Here is a 15,150-nt window from a genome sequence, read left to right on the forward strand (position 1 = left end):
GATCGAGCCCCACATTGGGCTCTCTGCTCAGCAGGGAGCCTGCTTCCCTTCCTCTCTCTCTGCCTGCCTCTGCCTAATTGTGATCTCTGTCTGTCAAATAGGTAGAATCTTTAAAAAAAAAAAGATGTAAAACAGTATGAAAACACTGTACTAGCGAGTTTGTAATATAATAAATGAAAAAGTGAAAGAGCACAGGAACGGGAAGAGGAAACCGAGCTACATTGCTGAAGCTTCTGTCTCTTACTGCAATTAAGGTAGTATAGTCTGGGGCACCCGTGTGGCTCAGTGGGTTGGGCCTCTGCCTTTGGCTTGGGTCGTGATCTCGGGGTCCTGGGATCGAGCCCCACGTTGGGCTCTCTGCTCAGTGGGGAGCCTGCTTCCCCCTCTCTCTGTCCTTGCCTGTCTGCTTGCTTGTGATCTGTCTCTCTCTCTAATAAATAAATACAAGCTTAAAAAAAAAAAGTAGTATAATCTGAAGTAGAAATTGTGGAAAAAAATTTATATAGTGATCCCCAAAGCAACTGCTAAGGATATAACCAAAGAAAGGTTTAAAACCATTAATTAATGGGATACTAGCAAATATCCACTTAATACAGAATCCAGAGTGCTCACCATTAGAATATCCACTTAATACAAATGAACAAAGTAAAGAAGGAACAAAAAGGACATGACAGCTATAAAACAATGAGCAAAAATTGTAGGTGTAAATAAACTGCCCAAGTACTGGGCCTCAGATGTTGACACATGGAATGTCCTAGCTCCCTAGCAAGGTAGGGAAGGGCAGCCACACCTTCCATCCCTGGAAGCCAGGCCCCAGGCTCAGGCAGCTGCCCTGGGGCACAGGTGAGGTCTTATCTGAGCTTCTGGTTGTCCCCTGCCCGTGCTTTTTTTTTTAAATTTTATTTATTTATTTGACAGAGAGAGAGATCACAAGTAGGCAGAGGTGTGTGTGTGTGGGGGGGGGGGCGGAAGCAGGCTCCCTGCTGAGCAGAGAGCCCCATGCCGGGCTTGATCCCAGGACCCTGGGATCATGACCTGAGCCGAAGGCAGAGGCTTAACCCACTGAGCCATCCAGGTGATCCGCGCCGGAGCTTTCTGTTTGTTTTTTGCCGGCACTCACCCTGCCCTGGTCCCCTCCGCGTTTCATCTGCCCCCTTTCACAGACATCTGGGGCCCCAGCAGCTGCGTAATCATGGACCTCACTTCGCCCCAGATACACATGGCATCTCTCTCTCATGCAAGCAATTCCTTTCTGTCACTCTCAAACCGCATTTCATCCCTTACTGGCTTGTCCTTTATAATCACAAAACTTCAGGAAGGACCTCACATTTAGAACCGGAGACGTCGGAGAGAGTCAGCAGTGAGTCACTGGCGCCCAGGGCAGCCTGCCTTTGAGTCTGAATTTCCCACCTGCTTGCTTTGCAGCCTCGGTCAGGTGACTCTTCCAAGCGTCGGTTTTTCTCGCCCTCTGTGGGGTGAGTGCAGGCAGCACAGACCGTCCCCCAAGAGCCGTGGTGGTGGGAGATGAGGCTCTGGCGCACACGGCGCTTAAATGAAGCAGATCGTGGACGCTGGGAGACTACAGTAACAGACTTAGTGAGACCTCACTGTGGGCCCGGCACGTTGCATAAATCACCTCATTTATCCTCAAAACAACCCTGTGTGAGAGGTACTGGTATTACCTCCCACTTCACGGACGTGCAAACCGAGGCCGAGGGACCGCTCCCGCCCGCCTCACTCCTGGGACGCCGGGCACCTCTCGTCTCTGCACGTATTCTCCTTAGGTTCAGCGGGGATAATACACGGCACCTATGTCCCCCCGGGCCTGTGCGGACTCGAGGGCACTACTGCCATCATCATCATCACAGCATTTAAAACTCAGCGGGGAAAGAGACGGCTCCCAGGTGCCCGACGTTCCCTACAGCCGCGCTGGGAGGATCCGGTTGTGGACCCGCCGGATGCTCAACCCGCGCCTGCGCAGATTCCGCGGACAGAGGGCGGGGCCTGTGGGAAGGCGGCTGGCGGCCGCAGGTGGCGCACGCGGGGAGGCAGTCCGCGCCGGATCCGTGAGCGAGGGGCGTGGCCCTCTGGGGGCGGGGCTGTCAGGCGGGTCGGCGTCCACGCAGACTCCGTGAACGAGAGGCGGGATCGCCGGGGAGGCGGGGCCGCCGGGAGGGTCCAGCCTCCGCGCAGACTCCGTGGATGGGGGCGGAGTCGCCTGCGCGGGGGCGGGCGCCGCGGCGGCTGTGGGGCTGACGTGGAGGGTCCGGGTTAGCGGGCGCGCGGGGCTGCGGGATTGGGGAGCGACGGGCCGGGCCGGGCCCTCGGGCCCGAAGCGGCGGCGGCGGCGGCGGCGGTATAAAGCCGGCGACAGGGAGCATGTAATGTCGGAATGCGGAGGCCGCGGCGGCGGCAACAGCAGCAGCAGCAGCGACGACGCCGAGGACGAGGGTGGCGGCGGCGGCGGCCCCGCGGGCTCCGGCTCCCTCAGCCCGGCCCCTGCCGGAGCGTCCTCGGCGGGCCGGCTCCGCCGCGGGCTGCGCGGCGCTTCCCTCATGGCGCGCCGGCGGCCCGAGCTGCTCTGCGGGGCCGTGGCGCTCGGCTGCGCGCTGCTCGTCGCCCTCAAGTTTACCTGCAGGTGAGGCGGCCCGCAGCCCCGGGGCCCCGGCCAGCGGCGCAGGGCCGGCTCGGGGCCCGCAGGGTCCGGGGCTGGAGAGGCCTTCGCGGGGGAAGTGGGGCCTGGCTTCCCCTGGAGCCACCGACCCGACCCTGCTCTGCCTGCGGCCGTGCCCGCCACTTTCTCCCGGGCATCCAGCCAGCCAGCGGCCAGGCGAGGTTTTCGGGTGCCGCTCGGGACCCTTCCTTCGTCCCATTTTAGCACCGAAGTTAGTGGGCCAGGTTCTGAGCACCTGTTGAGGCTTAATGGGGGGCGCACCTGTCATTTGTGCCCAGGCTGTGGGACCCTCATTTTAACACCCATCTTGTTTCCCTTATGCCTCGAGTGTGATGATTCACGACTGTTAGAGTCCCAGACCCCTTCGAGAATTCGTGCCCGCATCGATCTAACGATTATTTATCCACACGTGCTATGGTGGGTAACACTCATCCGGGTGAGCGTTGAAGATAAAAACCCCACCCTCCTTTCCAGTGGGTGGGACAGGCTTAAGTAAACAACTTACTGTAATTTTAAAGGACTTCTGTAAAGGCTGCGGGGATAGAAGGGATGAGGGTGGGGCAGAAAGGCCTTGGTGACCAAGCGACAGAGGAAGCTCACCCCAGAAGGAGGAAGGGCCCCGTGCCTGGAAGATTGGGGGGGTAGAGTGTCCAAGGTAGAGGGAGCCAGAAGTGCAAAGGCTGGACGAGGTGGGTGTTTTCCTGGAACTGCAAAGAAGACCTGGGTAGGCTGGACCTTAGAGAACAGGAAAAAAAATTTAAGTTACTGTGCCTCTTTGGGGGAAGGTACCCACATACGAAATGTTCTTTAAACTTCAGGAGTACTTTTGGTCCCTCAAGTCCTCAGTGTATCTTCTGGGACTCCCCAGTTTATAAGTCTGTGTTGCAGCTGACTGGTGCATTAGCCAAGAGGAAGATTGCAGCTTGGAACATTTTAACCGGGCGTAGTGTGTGGCTTCTGTTCTCAGAGGTTTGGGAATTTTAGTGGAAAGAGAAAAGAATTATGATAACTGTCATTGATCATTTGCCAAGAACCAGTGCAGTTGCTCATCCTTGGCACTCGGGCAGAGGGGCCGTCCTGTCCCTGGTGGGATGTTGAGCGGTGTCACGTACTACTAAATCCCATAGCACACAGCCCTAGATATGACAACCAAAAATGTCTGCGGACATTGCTGGGTGCCGCCTGGGGAACGAAGCTGCTTCCTTGAGCACTGTAGCTTCCTTGAGTGCATTTATTCATTTAATACATAAACTGAGAGCCTGGTGTGGACTTTTAAAATCTCAATCCGCAGTAGTGTCTGGGTGTACTCTTGTCCTCCCGGGTTATAGATGAAGGAGTTGAGCTTTGGTCATGTTACAAAACTTGCCCCAAATCACGCCCACCTGCTAAGTGGCTGAGCTGGAGTTTGAATCCTTTATTGTCAGGTACAACAAGGTGCTTAACCTCGCTCTTTATCGTTCGCTGTGCAAAGGAAATACATAGAGAGGATTTTACAGCGTGCAGTTGCCAGGTGTCTTTGGGTTCAAATCAGGAAGAGAGGTTCCCCCCCACCCCACTGCAGGGCTTACTGACATCTGTTTGTTCACCTATAGAAATAATGCTTCGTGTTTGTTCTGAAAGAATATGGCTTTAAAAAGCTAAGAAATTCCTTTGAGATTTGGGGAAGGAGGAGGAGTGTAAATTCAGTTGTTGGAGCAGGCAGAGCAAGATCCCTGCCTGCTTCGGAATAGGAGTGAACCAGTGAACGGCTGCCTGCCTGTCCCTCTTCTTTCTGTGCCCCTGGCAAATCTGGACAGTCTTTCAATAGACTGAGATTGATTTTTTACTCTTACTTGATTGAATGATGTCATGATACTGATACAGACTTGAACCTTTCTGGCCCCCTTTTTCTGTTTTACTTTTTTTTTTTTTTTAAGATTTTATTTATTTATTTAATTGACTGACAGAGATCACAAGTAGGCAGAGGGGCAGGCAGAGAGAGAGAAGGAAGCAGGCTCCCTGCTGAGCAGAGAGCCCGATGCGGGGCTCGATCCCAGGACCCTGGGATCATGACCTGAGCCCAAGGCAGAGGCTTAACCCACTGAGCCACCCAGGCGCCCCTCTGTTTTACTTTTAAGATTGTTGCATTAATGAGGACAATAGGATTTTTTCCAAAATGTTATTTTTATTAATAGCTCCGGGCCTAAAACAACGGACAGCCGTCTTCCGTGTTGGTTGCTTAGCTGAGTTCAAACCAGATAATATAAAAGAGGTTGATTTGTAGTAGAGACGCAATAATTGTGCAGTTTGGGGCCTTTAATCTTTATTTTACCTGCCTTTCTAGGCATTGAATCCTTGATGGCATCCTACTCCCCTTTGCTTTCACCCTGATTTTGGAGGGAAAAAGTTGTGTGTATCTATAAATGTATGGTGCATATATTCATTTTGCTTTATTGTGTTTTGTGAATTCAAAGCTGCTTCAGATCCGCTCCAGAAGGAGGTGTAGGGTATGCATTTCACGGAAAAATCAGGAGTTGCAACCAGCCCTTTTTGCTTGTAACCAGCTCTTGAGTTTCTCAAACCTCAGACTGAGCGTTCAAAGCTGCAGGAGATCTTTGGTCTAGATAGAGTTTCTCAAAAACTTGTAGCAAGTTTAAGAGTTAAAGGGAAACTTGTGAATGTTTCTGGTGGGGCAGAGGCAGGTGTTTCTTTTCCCTGGTTAATATTTGCTTTTCCATGGGCCACGTATTTTATCTGGCCAGTGTACTTTAGGAATAGCTCTGAACAACGGGGAGCAGTAATACTAAGTGGATTGTTATCCTTCGGCTGTCACAGACCTACATTTTTCCTCAGATTGTGTTATTTCACACTCAACACGCAGTTTGACTAGAAGAAGAATCATCTCGAAAGGGGGAATTTTGGAGCTTTTAATAACGTGTCACGCACGACCTTCCTCATCTCTCTGCATGGCTGCCTGTCATTCGGGTCTCTGCTTTAAAAGATCCCCTGTCACATCACCCTGTTAAATTCTCCATATAAATTCTCCATATAGGTGATTTTTTTGTGGGTTTTGGTTTGCTGTGTACGTGTTTGGTTGTTTGCCTATTGTCTTCCTTGAGAAAGTAACCCCCTGAGAACATTATGGTGCTTGCTGCTGTCACCTTGGTGCCTGCAGGGCAATTTCTGAAGCATACTCCCATTTGCTCAGTGAAATTTTTTGAATTACTGCATAAGTGACTCAGTTTTTCAGGTTCTGGAGATCTTTTGCATAGACAGAGCTCCCTGATTGCAGTGTTAAAATGGTAGTTTGGTTGGATAAATAGGAGATTGGCTCTTTCGGTACTGCTACTTTATGATATTAATAGTTTTTGGTTAAAATAGGGAAGCAACGTATTTAAATCTGTCTTAATTCAGGAAGCTAACATCTTCTAGATGCAGAGGAGGGCATGGGATCCTTTCCTTTATGCTAAATGACCCACTGGCTCTTAGAGGAGGTTGGGTCTTGGGTGTTTACATTTTCCTTTTTGGTTCTAAATACCTGTCTGTCTTCTGGGTATCTCAGAGCTGGCAGCGTGTTCCTTCTTGTTCTTCCTTCCTGCTACCTTGCTGTATTCTGAGAAGCCAGAATATCAGGTTCGTTTGAACACATATGTGAGCATAGAACATAATGATGTGGCCCTTAGGGTCATCCCTAGTAAAGCAAATGGGCCTCTGACACTTTGACTCTGAGTGTTCTTAATTATGTCTGTCTGTGTGGATTTATATTAAAGCTGCCTTTGCATATGTTCAGGTGAGATAGGAGGGTCAGTTTGTTGGTTTCACAAATTATTGAACTTCAGAGGACCAGGACCCATAAACAATGAGGATCTAACAGTGAAAAAGATAGGGTTCTTGCCCTCAGGGAGGTAATGATATAGTAAAGTAAATAGATCATAGGTAAAATCAGTAAGTTGCTAATTGTGGTGAGGGGTATAAAAGTAACCAACAGGGAGCTGAAAGAAAAAAAATGAGGTCTCATCCTTTGGGTAGAGTTGTCAGAGGAGGAGACACACCAGCCAAGATGTTTTCTCATCAGCTTCATGGTGGTATATTTTACATTCAGTAAGATTACACATTTTATGTGTACAGGTTGATGATTTTTGATAAATTTAACCACCTGTATCCTTTCAGTCAAGATAGAGAATGTTTCCTTCTTCCCAGAAAGTTTCCTCAGTACCCCTCTGTAGCCAGTGTCCTTGCCCCAGTTCCCACTCTAGACAGCCACTGATGTGATTATTTTGTTACAGATTAGTTTTGTTTGTTTTGGAATTTTACATAGATGCATTCGTGTTATAGGTATTCTTTATTGTCTAGCTTCTTCAGTGTAATTTTGAAACTCATCCAGTTATAGTATGTATCAGTTCTTTATTGTTGAATAACATTTAATTATAACAATATATAGCAGTTTATTCTTTCACTTAATGAGACACACCAGCTTCCTTATGCATACTGTTTAGATAATTTACCTTTTCCCATCCTTATGCTTTCATCCTTTCTGTGTCTTTATGTGTAAATTGGGTCTCTTTTAGACAGCGTTTGGTAAGTCTTGCTTCACTATCCAGTCTGGTATTCTCTTCCTCTTAACTGAGTGGTTTAGTCCTTTTATGTTTAATGTAATGATTGATATTGTTGGGTGTAATCCTGCCTTCTGGCTGTTTCTCTTATTTGTACCTTCTGGTTTTTGTTCCTTCCTTGGTTCTTTTCTGCCTTTTGGGTTAATTGAATATTTTCTAGGGTCCCTATTTTTATTCTATTGGTTTCTTGGCTAAACCACTGTAACAGTTTTATGCCATGTTAGCGCAGATGTGTGAACAGCTCAAGGTGTTCATTAAGCTCATTTCACCTGGTGGGATGCAACCTCAGCCAAGATGTTTTTGTCTTGATGGGAGAAATAGTGGCAACTTTGTGACTTGAGACCACTTATTCATTTTTTTCTATCTTCTCTTGATTTCTCCCTTTTGGGAACTTCAGGTACTCAGGAAGACTGTTTTCCAGGTAAAATGGGCTGTTACTTTGTTAGTCATCTTAATAACCTCTGGATCATGACATTGTTAACCTTAAAAATTAAACAGTCAATTATTTTACCAGAAAAATGGGTTTATTCAGAAATAGCAGAGAATTGCAATCCAGGACATGCAGGCTATGGCAAACCATAGGCAAGTCCCACAGAAAAATGAGAACAGCATTCTTTTTCGGAGGAGGAAGATGGGAGGGTTTTTTTGTGAATGAAAGTCCATTGGAGAGGTGCAGGAGTTTGGGGGGGGATGACAGTTTTTCAGTGGCTGATTGCTGAAGTCATCAGTGTTTTTGTAGGAGTTGTTACATCTTTTCCAGTTGGGGCTTTAATCCTTTTCCTGTTGAAGATTCTCCCTTAGAGTCTGTAATTGATCATTTTTTCATGTAATTGACATGGAGAAGTGTTGGTTCCCTCTTCTGGCCTCCCAACTCCATTTTAGTGGCTTCCCAATATATATCTGGAGAAATCTAACTTATTATTCATTACTTTTTTTTTAAAATAAATTTTTTATTGCGTTGGACAAAGGCAATTTTTAAAAAAGATTTTATTTATTTATTTGACACAGAGAGAGAGAGAGAGATCACAAGTAGGCAGAGAGGCAGGCAGAGAGAGAGGGGGAAGCAGGCTCTCTGCCGAGCAGAGAGACTGATGCGGGGCTCAATCCCAGTACCCTGGGATCATGACCTGAGCCTAAGGCAGAGGCTTAACCCACCGAGCCACCCAGGTGCCCTATTATTCATTACTTTTGCCTGTATAAGTACAGGCCAACTCCAGCTCATAAACAACGTTTTCTCAAAGTTGAGTCGATGGTAAGAATTTCCAATAGAAATGTTAGTGGTAGCCGTGAGAGCTCCCTCCCCTTAGTTCTGAGCAAGTTCAGTGGTTGTTCCGAAGCCCTGGAGACCAGCAGCTCCTGTGGAGAGCCAGGCTGCAGAGAGATGAGGGTGGGGTGTTTTGGGTGTAGGAGGCAAGAATATGGATTCTTCCAAGAATCCTTCTCCTCTGCTCTCTGCTGCCTTCCCGCCCCAACCTGGGGAGACAGTATTAGAGAGTCTTTTTTTTTTTTTTTTAAGTTTTGAACCTCTTTGGTTCTTTATCCTTTTTTTTTTTTTTTAAAGATTTTATTTATTTATTTGTCAGAGAGAGTGAGCACAGGCAGACAGAGAGGCAGGCAGAGGCAGAGGGAGAAGCAGGCTCCCCGCTGAGCAAGGAGCCCAATGCAGGACTCGATCCTAGGACCCTGGGATCATGACCCGAGCCGAAGGCAGCCGCTTAACCAACTGAGCCACCCAGGCATCCCTAGAGAGTCATTTTCAACATAGTATTCACGTATTGCATTTTCTCAGCTAAATACTGCCTTAGCACAGCCTAGTTTTTACTCCAGGGTGATATTTTGGGAACTCCATTTTCTTATTCAAGAGTTGTTTCTTTTAAGCTGCATCCTCCCTCCACATAGAGCTGTTGTTAGAAGAAGATAAACTTAGCAATCTTGTTTGTGTTTGCTCTTTTTTAGTCGAGCAAAAGATGTGATAATACCAGCAAAGCCACCTGTCAGCTTTTTCTCCTCGAGGTCGCCGGTTCTTGACCTCTTCCAGGGGCAGCTGGACTATGCGGAGTATGTTCGCCGGGACTCGGAGGTGGTGCTGCTCTTCTTCTATGCTCCGTGGTGTGGCCAGTCCATCGCTGCCAGGTCAGAGATTGAGCAAGCAGCGAGCCAGCTTTCCGACCAGGTAATGCTGACCCTCCGCCTGCCCTCGGGTGACTGTTAGCGCTGTGTGCGGGGCTGGTTGCTCCCACAGAGACCCCTCACCCAGCTGGCTGATTGAGCCAGGCTGAAGGCCAGGAGCCCAACTGTATAAATGGTAAAGCCTTTTGTAAAGAAAAAAGATTTCTGATGGTGAGGGTAATAGTTGGTTAGAGACCGGAGAGGGAGCAGATTCTGTGTTTCCTTTGGATGGAGATCAGTGTTCATCTCAGGGTGCCATGCTCTTGGGTTTCAGTGCTGAAAAGCCTAGTTGAATTTCTGTTTGATATTTGTTGATGACTTCTTTTCTTTTTCTTTTTTTTTTAATGTTCACATCATTTATTTGAGAGAGAGTGTGCATGCGCGTGCACGAATATGGGGTAGGGGGTAGGGAGGGGCAGAGAGAGAATCTCAAGCAGGCTCCATGCCCAGCGTGGAGCCCGATGCAAGGCTGGCTCTCACCACCCTGAGATCATGGCCTGAGCCAAAACCAGAAGTCAGGCTAAGCCAACCAGGCACTCTGTTGTAGGACACATTTATGTGTCATGACTACAGTGGAACATGTTGCCCTGTTAAAAATACATGGACCAGAACTGTATGCATCGAGTACTTAATGAAGCCTACCTTTGTGCTAGGCCAGAGGGATGGGCAGTGAGTCATCTGTATGGCAGTGGTTTTCAACCCAGTGGATCCTAGTTGTCTTTTATAAAACAAATACATTATGAGGTGCCTTTTGCTGTCCTGAAAAGGAATTCATAGATATAAAACTTCTGTACGCATATAATTGCAAAATAGTCAATCCACTAATTATAAAGGTGGGGGGAGACAAAAGTAACATATAATCAGGTCTTGTGTGTTTCAGGATGTAAATGCTTAGGCAGAATAGGTCCTGATCGCTTTATGGAGAACTGCTGAGGGCAGACTGGTGAAGGTGTGTTGTGGTAGAGACTCAGGTACTGCGGGGACACTGCTCTCACTATTTGAGTTTCCTGAATGGTGGACAGCTCTTGGTAAAGGCTGGAACCAAATAAAGTATTCTCTGACTTAGGTTTATGTAAGAGTTGCCTTCCCAAGAAATTCGGTGAATACAAAAAACGTGCTTTTGATTCACATATAAAATGGAATTAGATCCTGGGTTAGAATAATAACAGACAAGTTTTCCCCAGCCTCATTGTTCGGCAGGACATTTCAGACTGCTTTGGAGGTGCTGTGCATAGCTCTTCCCTGTGCAGAGCAGTTTTGAGCGTTGTGGGCTGTCTCCCACAGTGTCTCCCACCCCGTGCCCTGTAGCTTCCCAGGCACTGCAACAACCAGAAGAGCATCCCACGGATTTCTAAAATGCTGCTGCTGCAAACCACTCATCTGAGGTAACTGATGCAGGCAGCTGAGTTCCAGAAGTTTCTTTGGAACTCTGGGTAGGTTTTTCTTAGAAACAATGTTATAAATGCTGGTGAGGCTTTCTGCTCAACCTAGCAAAGCCTTTTGAACCATTATAGATCCCTGAATGTGGTGCAAAGTACTGTTTAAATCTGGCTCTTCATTAGAACTCCTCATTGCCTAGGAGGTTCTGAGGGGTTTGTTATTTTGTGTTCCAACTTTGGACCCATGGGATCGATCAGTTCCCTGTGCTCCTTTTACTCCCCTCCCCCTTTAAAAATGGCTAGTAATAGGGGCGCCAGGCTGGCTCAGTTTGGTAAAGCCTGCGACCCTCGACCTTAGGGTTGTGGGTTTAAGCCTCACATTGGGCAGTAGAGCTAACTTGGAAAAAAAAAGGGCTAATAATAACCAAACTGGCAGACACTTCGAGGGAGGAAGCAGGAACTCCAGTGGAGCACTGGGAGGCAAGCAATAGGTTAGCATAAAAGATGTCACCACTTCATTCCTCAGGCATTCCCCAGGTCTTCTGAATTAAGAGAACATGGGGGAGCAAGGAGGGAATCTACTGTGTTTAGGGCAGGAGTCAGTCACTTGTTGCCTTATTGTCAGCTGAAGCGGCTGTATCCTCACGAGTGATTACAGGAGTGGCGTTCTGGTGTGCCAGGGCCTGTGCTGTTTCTCATGACAGCTCTGCACACTGGTGCTGGCATCCCTGTTCTTGGAAGCAGGACCTCAGACCTAGATGGTGGAGCGGTTGGCCAAGGATCACAGGATGAGTGGTGAAGGTTATAGTGCCATCCACAGCTAACGGGCACTGCTTTTTTCAAAATTTTTTTTCCAGCTCCTTCCAAATTGAGTGCTTATTATTCTGTGTTCTCACTAGGGAAAAGGAGGGGGTTTATTTTTGGAAACAGGCAAAAATCTTTTGAGCCACGTGGCTTTAGTAAAATTAGCAAACATGGTTGATTGTGCCCTATTTTTGAGTAAAAAAATGAGATGTCACCTTAAGTAAAGATATTGTTGTTTTCTTTTCACATAAATGGACTCTAAAAGGAGCTCTGAAGAGCTTCCACTAAGTTTTGAGCGATGTTGCTGTTTCCAGCGTGGAAGGAAGGCCTCTGAAGGTGACTTTTCATTTGTAGTCTTCATATTTTTTCAGTAGTATTATGAAAATATTTTCACATAGCAAAGGTAAAGGAATTTTTTATATACCTGCAATTAAATGTTACTGACTTTTTTTAAAGATTTTATTTATTTATTTGACAGAGATCACAAGTAGGCAGAGAGGCAGGCAGAGAAAGAGGGGGAAGCAGGCTCCCTGCTGAGCAGAGAGCCCCATGTGGGGCTCGATCCCGGGACCCTGGGATCATGACCTGAGCCGAAGGCAGAGGCTTAACCCACTGAGCCACCCAGGTGCCCCTGTTACTGACATTTTATTGTCATTTATTCCTCTTATTATTCCTCTAGTCAGTGGTTCTCACCGAGAGGAAGTTTTCTCCCCCAGGGGACCTTTGGCAGTGCTGTTCTCGGGGATCACTACTTGAGGAGGGGGAGCTACTAGCGTACAGTGGGTACAGGCCAGGAATACTGCTAAAGCTTCCATCCAGTGTGTAGGATGGCTCTTCACAACAAAAACAAACCTACGGAAAGCCCTGTAACAGTGGAAGGCTGAGGTGGCAGTAGTGCCAAAGTGGAAAAGTGCTCCTCTAAGCTATGACCCATCTGGTTTTGGGTACATTTCAAAGTCAATTGGAGACCTAGGGACACTTCTCCTTAAATACTTAAGCATCTATCTAGAAATAGGTGTTTAGTTTGTATTTTTGCTGCTTAATACTACATTTTAGAGCATAGCTTTAATTATCTCATTCTTACTGGTTTTTAGTGTGGTCATTAAAAATGGTCCTTTGGTATTTGTGACGTTTTATTTGCAGCTAACATTTTTTTCCCCTTCTCCCGTGCTCAGTTTGACTATCAAAAGATAGCTTTCCATTGAGTTTTAGTGTAATCATGCTTAGAAAAAGCTCACTCGTGCTCATTCACTTTAGAGTTCAAAGCAAATCATTTCCCTCTTGGACTAGACTGTAAAATACTGGAATCCTAGCTAGACACCATAGATGAGAGTCTATCTTGTTTATTGTGGTGGTAGATGATGGCCTTCTTTGAATACTGGCGATAATTTTTTTTTCTCGCTTTCTGTTTCGGAGAAGAACAGTTCCATTTCTGTGATTTTATCTTTAAAATCTTGGTAGTTTTTCAGTTGTTATTCATAGTCATTTGAAACCTTTTTTGGCTCTGCAGGTGTTGTTTGTGGCAATTAACTGTTGGTGGAACCAGGGGAAATGCAGAAAGCAGAAGCACTTCTTTTATTTCCCTGTGATATATCTGTATCATCGGAGGTAAGAACTTTGAATTAGTTTTCTAATTCCAGTAAATTTCCAAAGTGAATTTTTAAAATCTGTTTTGAAGTATTAAATATTCACTGTAGGAAATGGAGAAAATACAGATAAGCAAAAATAAAAGAATCTGGGTATTTTATCAGCACTACACAATCGCTATGTGTTTTGCTATATATCCTCTTCTGACTATACAGATCCACCTTCTTTTTTTAAATTAAAAAAATGGGATTGTGTAGTAATAGTATTTCCTAAACTGCTTTTTCTTGCTTGTGTGAACGTCTTTTCATACCCTTACAATGTATGGCATTGTTTTTGATAGTGCCCCCTGCCCCTTTGTGTGGCTACACATTTCAGACATTTTGAAGTATTTTACTGTATGAAAATGCACAAAGGTCCTTATCCTGTTACCTGGCAACATACCTAGTCAGGAGGGAATTTTAGCACCTTTTTAGCTGGGAAGGAAATTAACTATGAGTCCACGGTCCTATGCCCATAATCCTGAAATCCAAAGAGGTTTGAAAACTTAAAAGGTTTTCATAAATGTTGTTCCCATGTGCACTCACTTAGCCTGAAGTGACAAGAGGCTGCCTTTAGTCTTTATCCCACTTAAGGAGCCAGTTTATTATGCTGCAGAAATATTGGTGTTTGATTTTGGAATCCTGCCCAGACCTTGCTGTGAGTGTTAAGTAATGTCTCAAATCAGACTTGAAGAATTTTGAAGACAGATGAGTCTTTGGACTTTGTTCAATGGAATTGGCTCGAAGTTTGTTAATGAAGGTAAATGTTAAAGAAGGTTTCATTAGTAAGAGCTTTACTCTTTATGCTTAATTTTTTCCCTCCCTCTGAACTTCCTAGGCCTTAATCAATGAGGGTTTATAAGAAACATCAACCTTTCATTTGTGGGTTATCTGTCACGTTCCATCACGCCTCATGTTTCTAACATAAAATGTTGTGTGGCATGTAGTATTGTTTCTCAAGAGCTATTACATAATATTTGAGCAGAAATGCACTTTGTCACCCCATCTCCACCTTCAAAGTCTCTTCTAGATACAAGAGTACTTCTCAGAGTGTGAACTGTTGCATTTGAAGGTGCTGAAGCTCTGTGCTCTGTAATGGGATAAATAAGCTTGCCCTACGAAGGTCCCTGCAGTTCTCTTCTTGGAAATAGACAGCATTTGGAGATAGGAAATAGGGCACGGGTGCCTAGTATAGGCCTTGCCACTGTAGGTAACCGAGCCACTGCTCAGAGGTGGGCATGATTTAACGTGATATTAAAATCAGGAAAGTTCCCTTGAATCAAGTACAAAATATCTTTTTGGGTATATGGCTCTGCAGTATATTGTCTTATACTGTTTGTTTTTTTAGATTTATGGAAAGATTGAAAGGACGTATAAGGAACCTTAGAAACATCTAGTCCATCCTTCTCATTTCACAGATGAGAAGTTTGAGGTTGATAGTCTCCTCGAAGTGCTCGCCCCTCATATTTGCCCATTGGGTTTTACTTTTTCAGTTCGTTCAGACCGCTTAATACTCATTTCAGTATCCCCCATTTCTAGTGTACCAAAAACAAGCAAGTGTTAAGGCACAGAGATACCTGAAAGGTAGCTTTTTCATATCCTATTTAAGAATTTCTCTTTTATCCATAACACATATGAATGAATGCGTTTCTTTAACTGAACTCTTTTGTGACCGTTCAGTGGTGTTGAAGTTCTCTTGATCGATAGTGCTTACAAATGTGGCCCCTCAGCCTCATCACGGGGCAGACAGACCATTGCTGTCTTTGTGGTTTTGTGGGGATTTTTTTAAAGCTTTTTTTTTTCTTTTAAGATTTTATTTATTTATTCGACAGATCAACAAGTAGGCAGATGGGGGTAGGGGGGGAAGCAGGCTCCCTGCTGAGCAGAGAGCCCGATGCGGGGCTCGA

The 15,150-nt window shown here is 46.0% G+C and overlaps 1 protein-coding gene across 3 annotated transcripts in view; it reads left to right on the forward strand.

The window, feature by feature from the left end:
- The first annotated feature begins 2,260 nt into the window (after positions 1–2,260).
- Positions 2,261–15,150, forward strand: part of TXNDC11 (thioredoxin domain containing 11) — a 59,399-nt gene continuing 46,509 nt past the window's right edge. Inside the window, exons 1-3 of one of the 3 annotated variants that reach the window (XM_080831022.1) lie at positions 2,261–2,638; positions 9,223–9,439; positions 13,129–13,226. In XM_080831022.1, the coding sequence (XP_080687148.1) occupies positions 2,385–2,638; positions 9,223–9,439; positions 13,129–13,226 (569 nt within the window). In that variant the 5' untranslated portion in view covers positions 2,261–2,384. The remainder of the gene's footprint in view (positions 2,639–9,222; positions 9,440–13,128; positions 13,227–15,150) is intronic. The other 2 variants (XM_080831024.1, XM_080831023.1) reach the window with 2 other exon arrangements.

The sequence above is a fragment of the Martes martes genome (genome assembly GCF_963455335.1).
Source record: "Martes martes genome assembly, chromosome: 18".
In the NCBI taxonomy this organism is placed as follows: Eukaryota; Metazoa; Chordata; class Mammalia; order Carnivora; family Mustelidae; genus Martes; species Martes martes.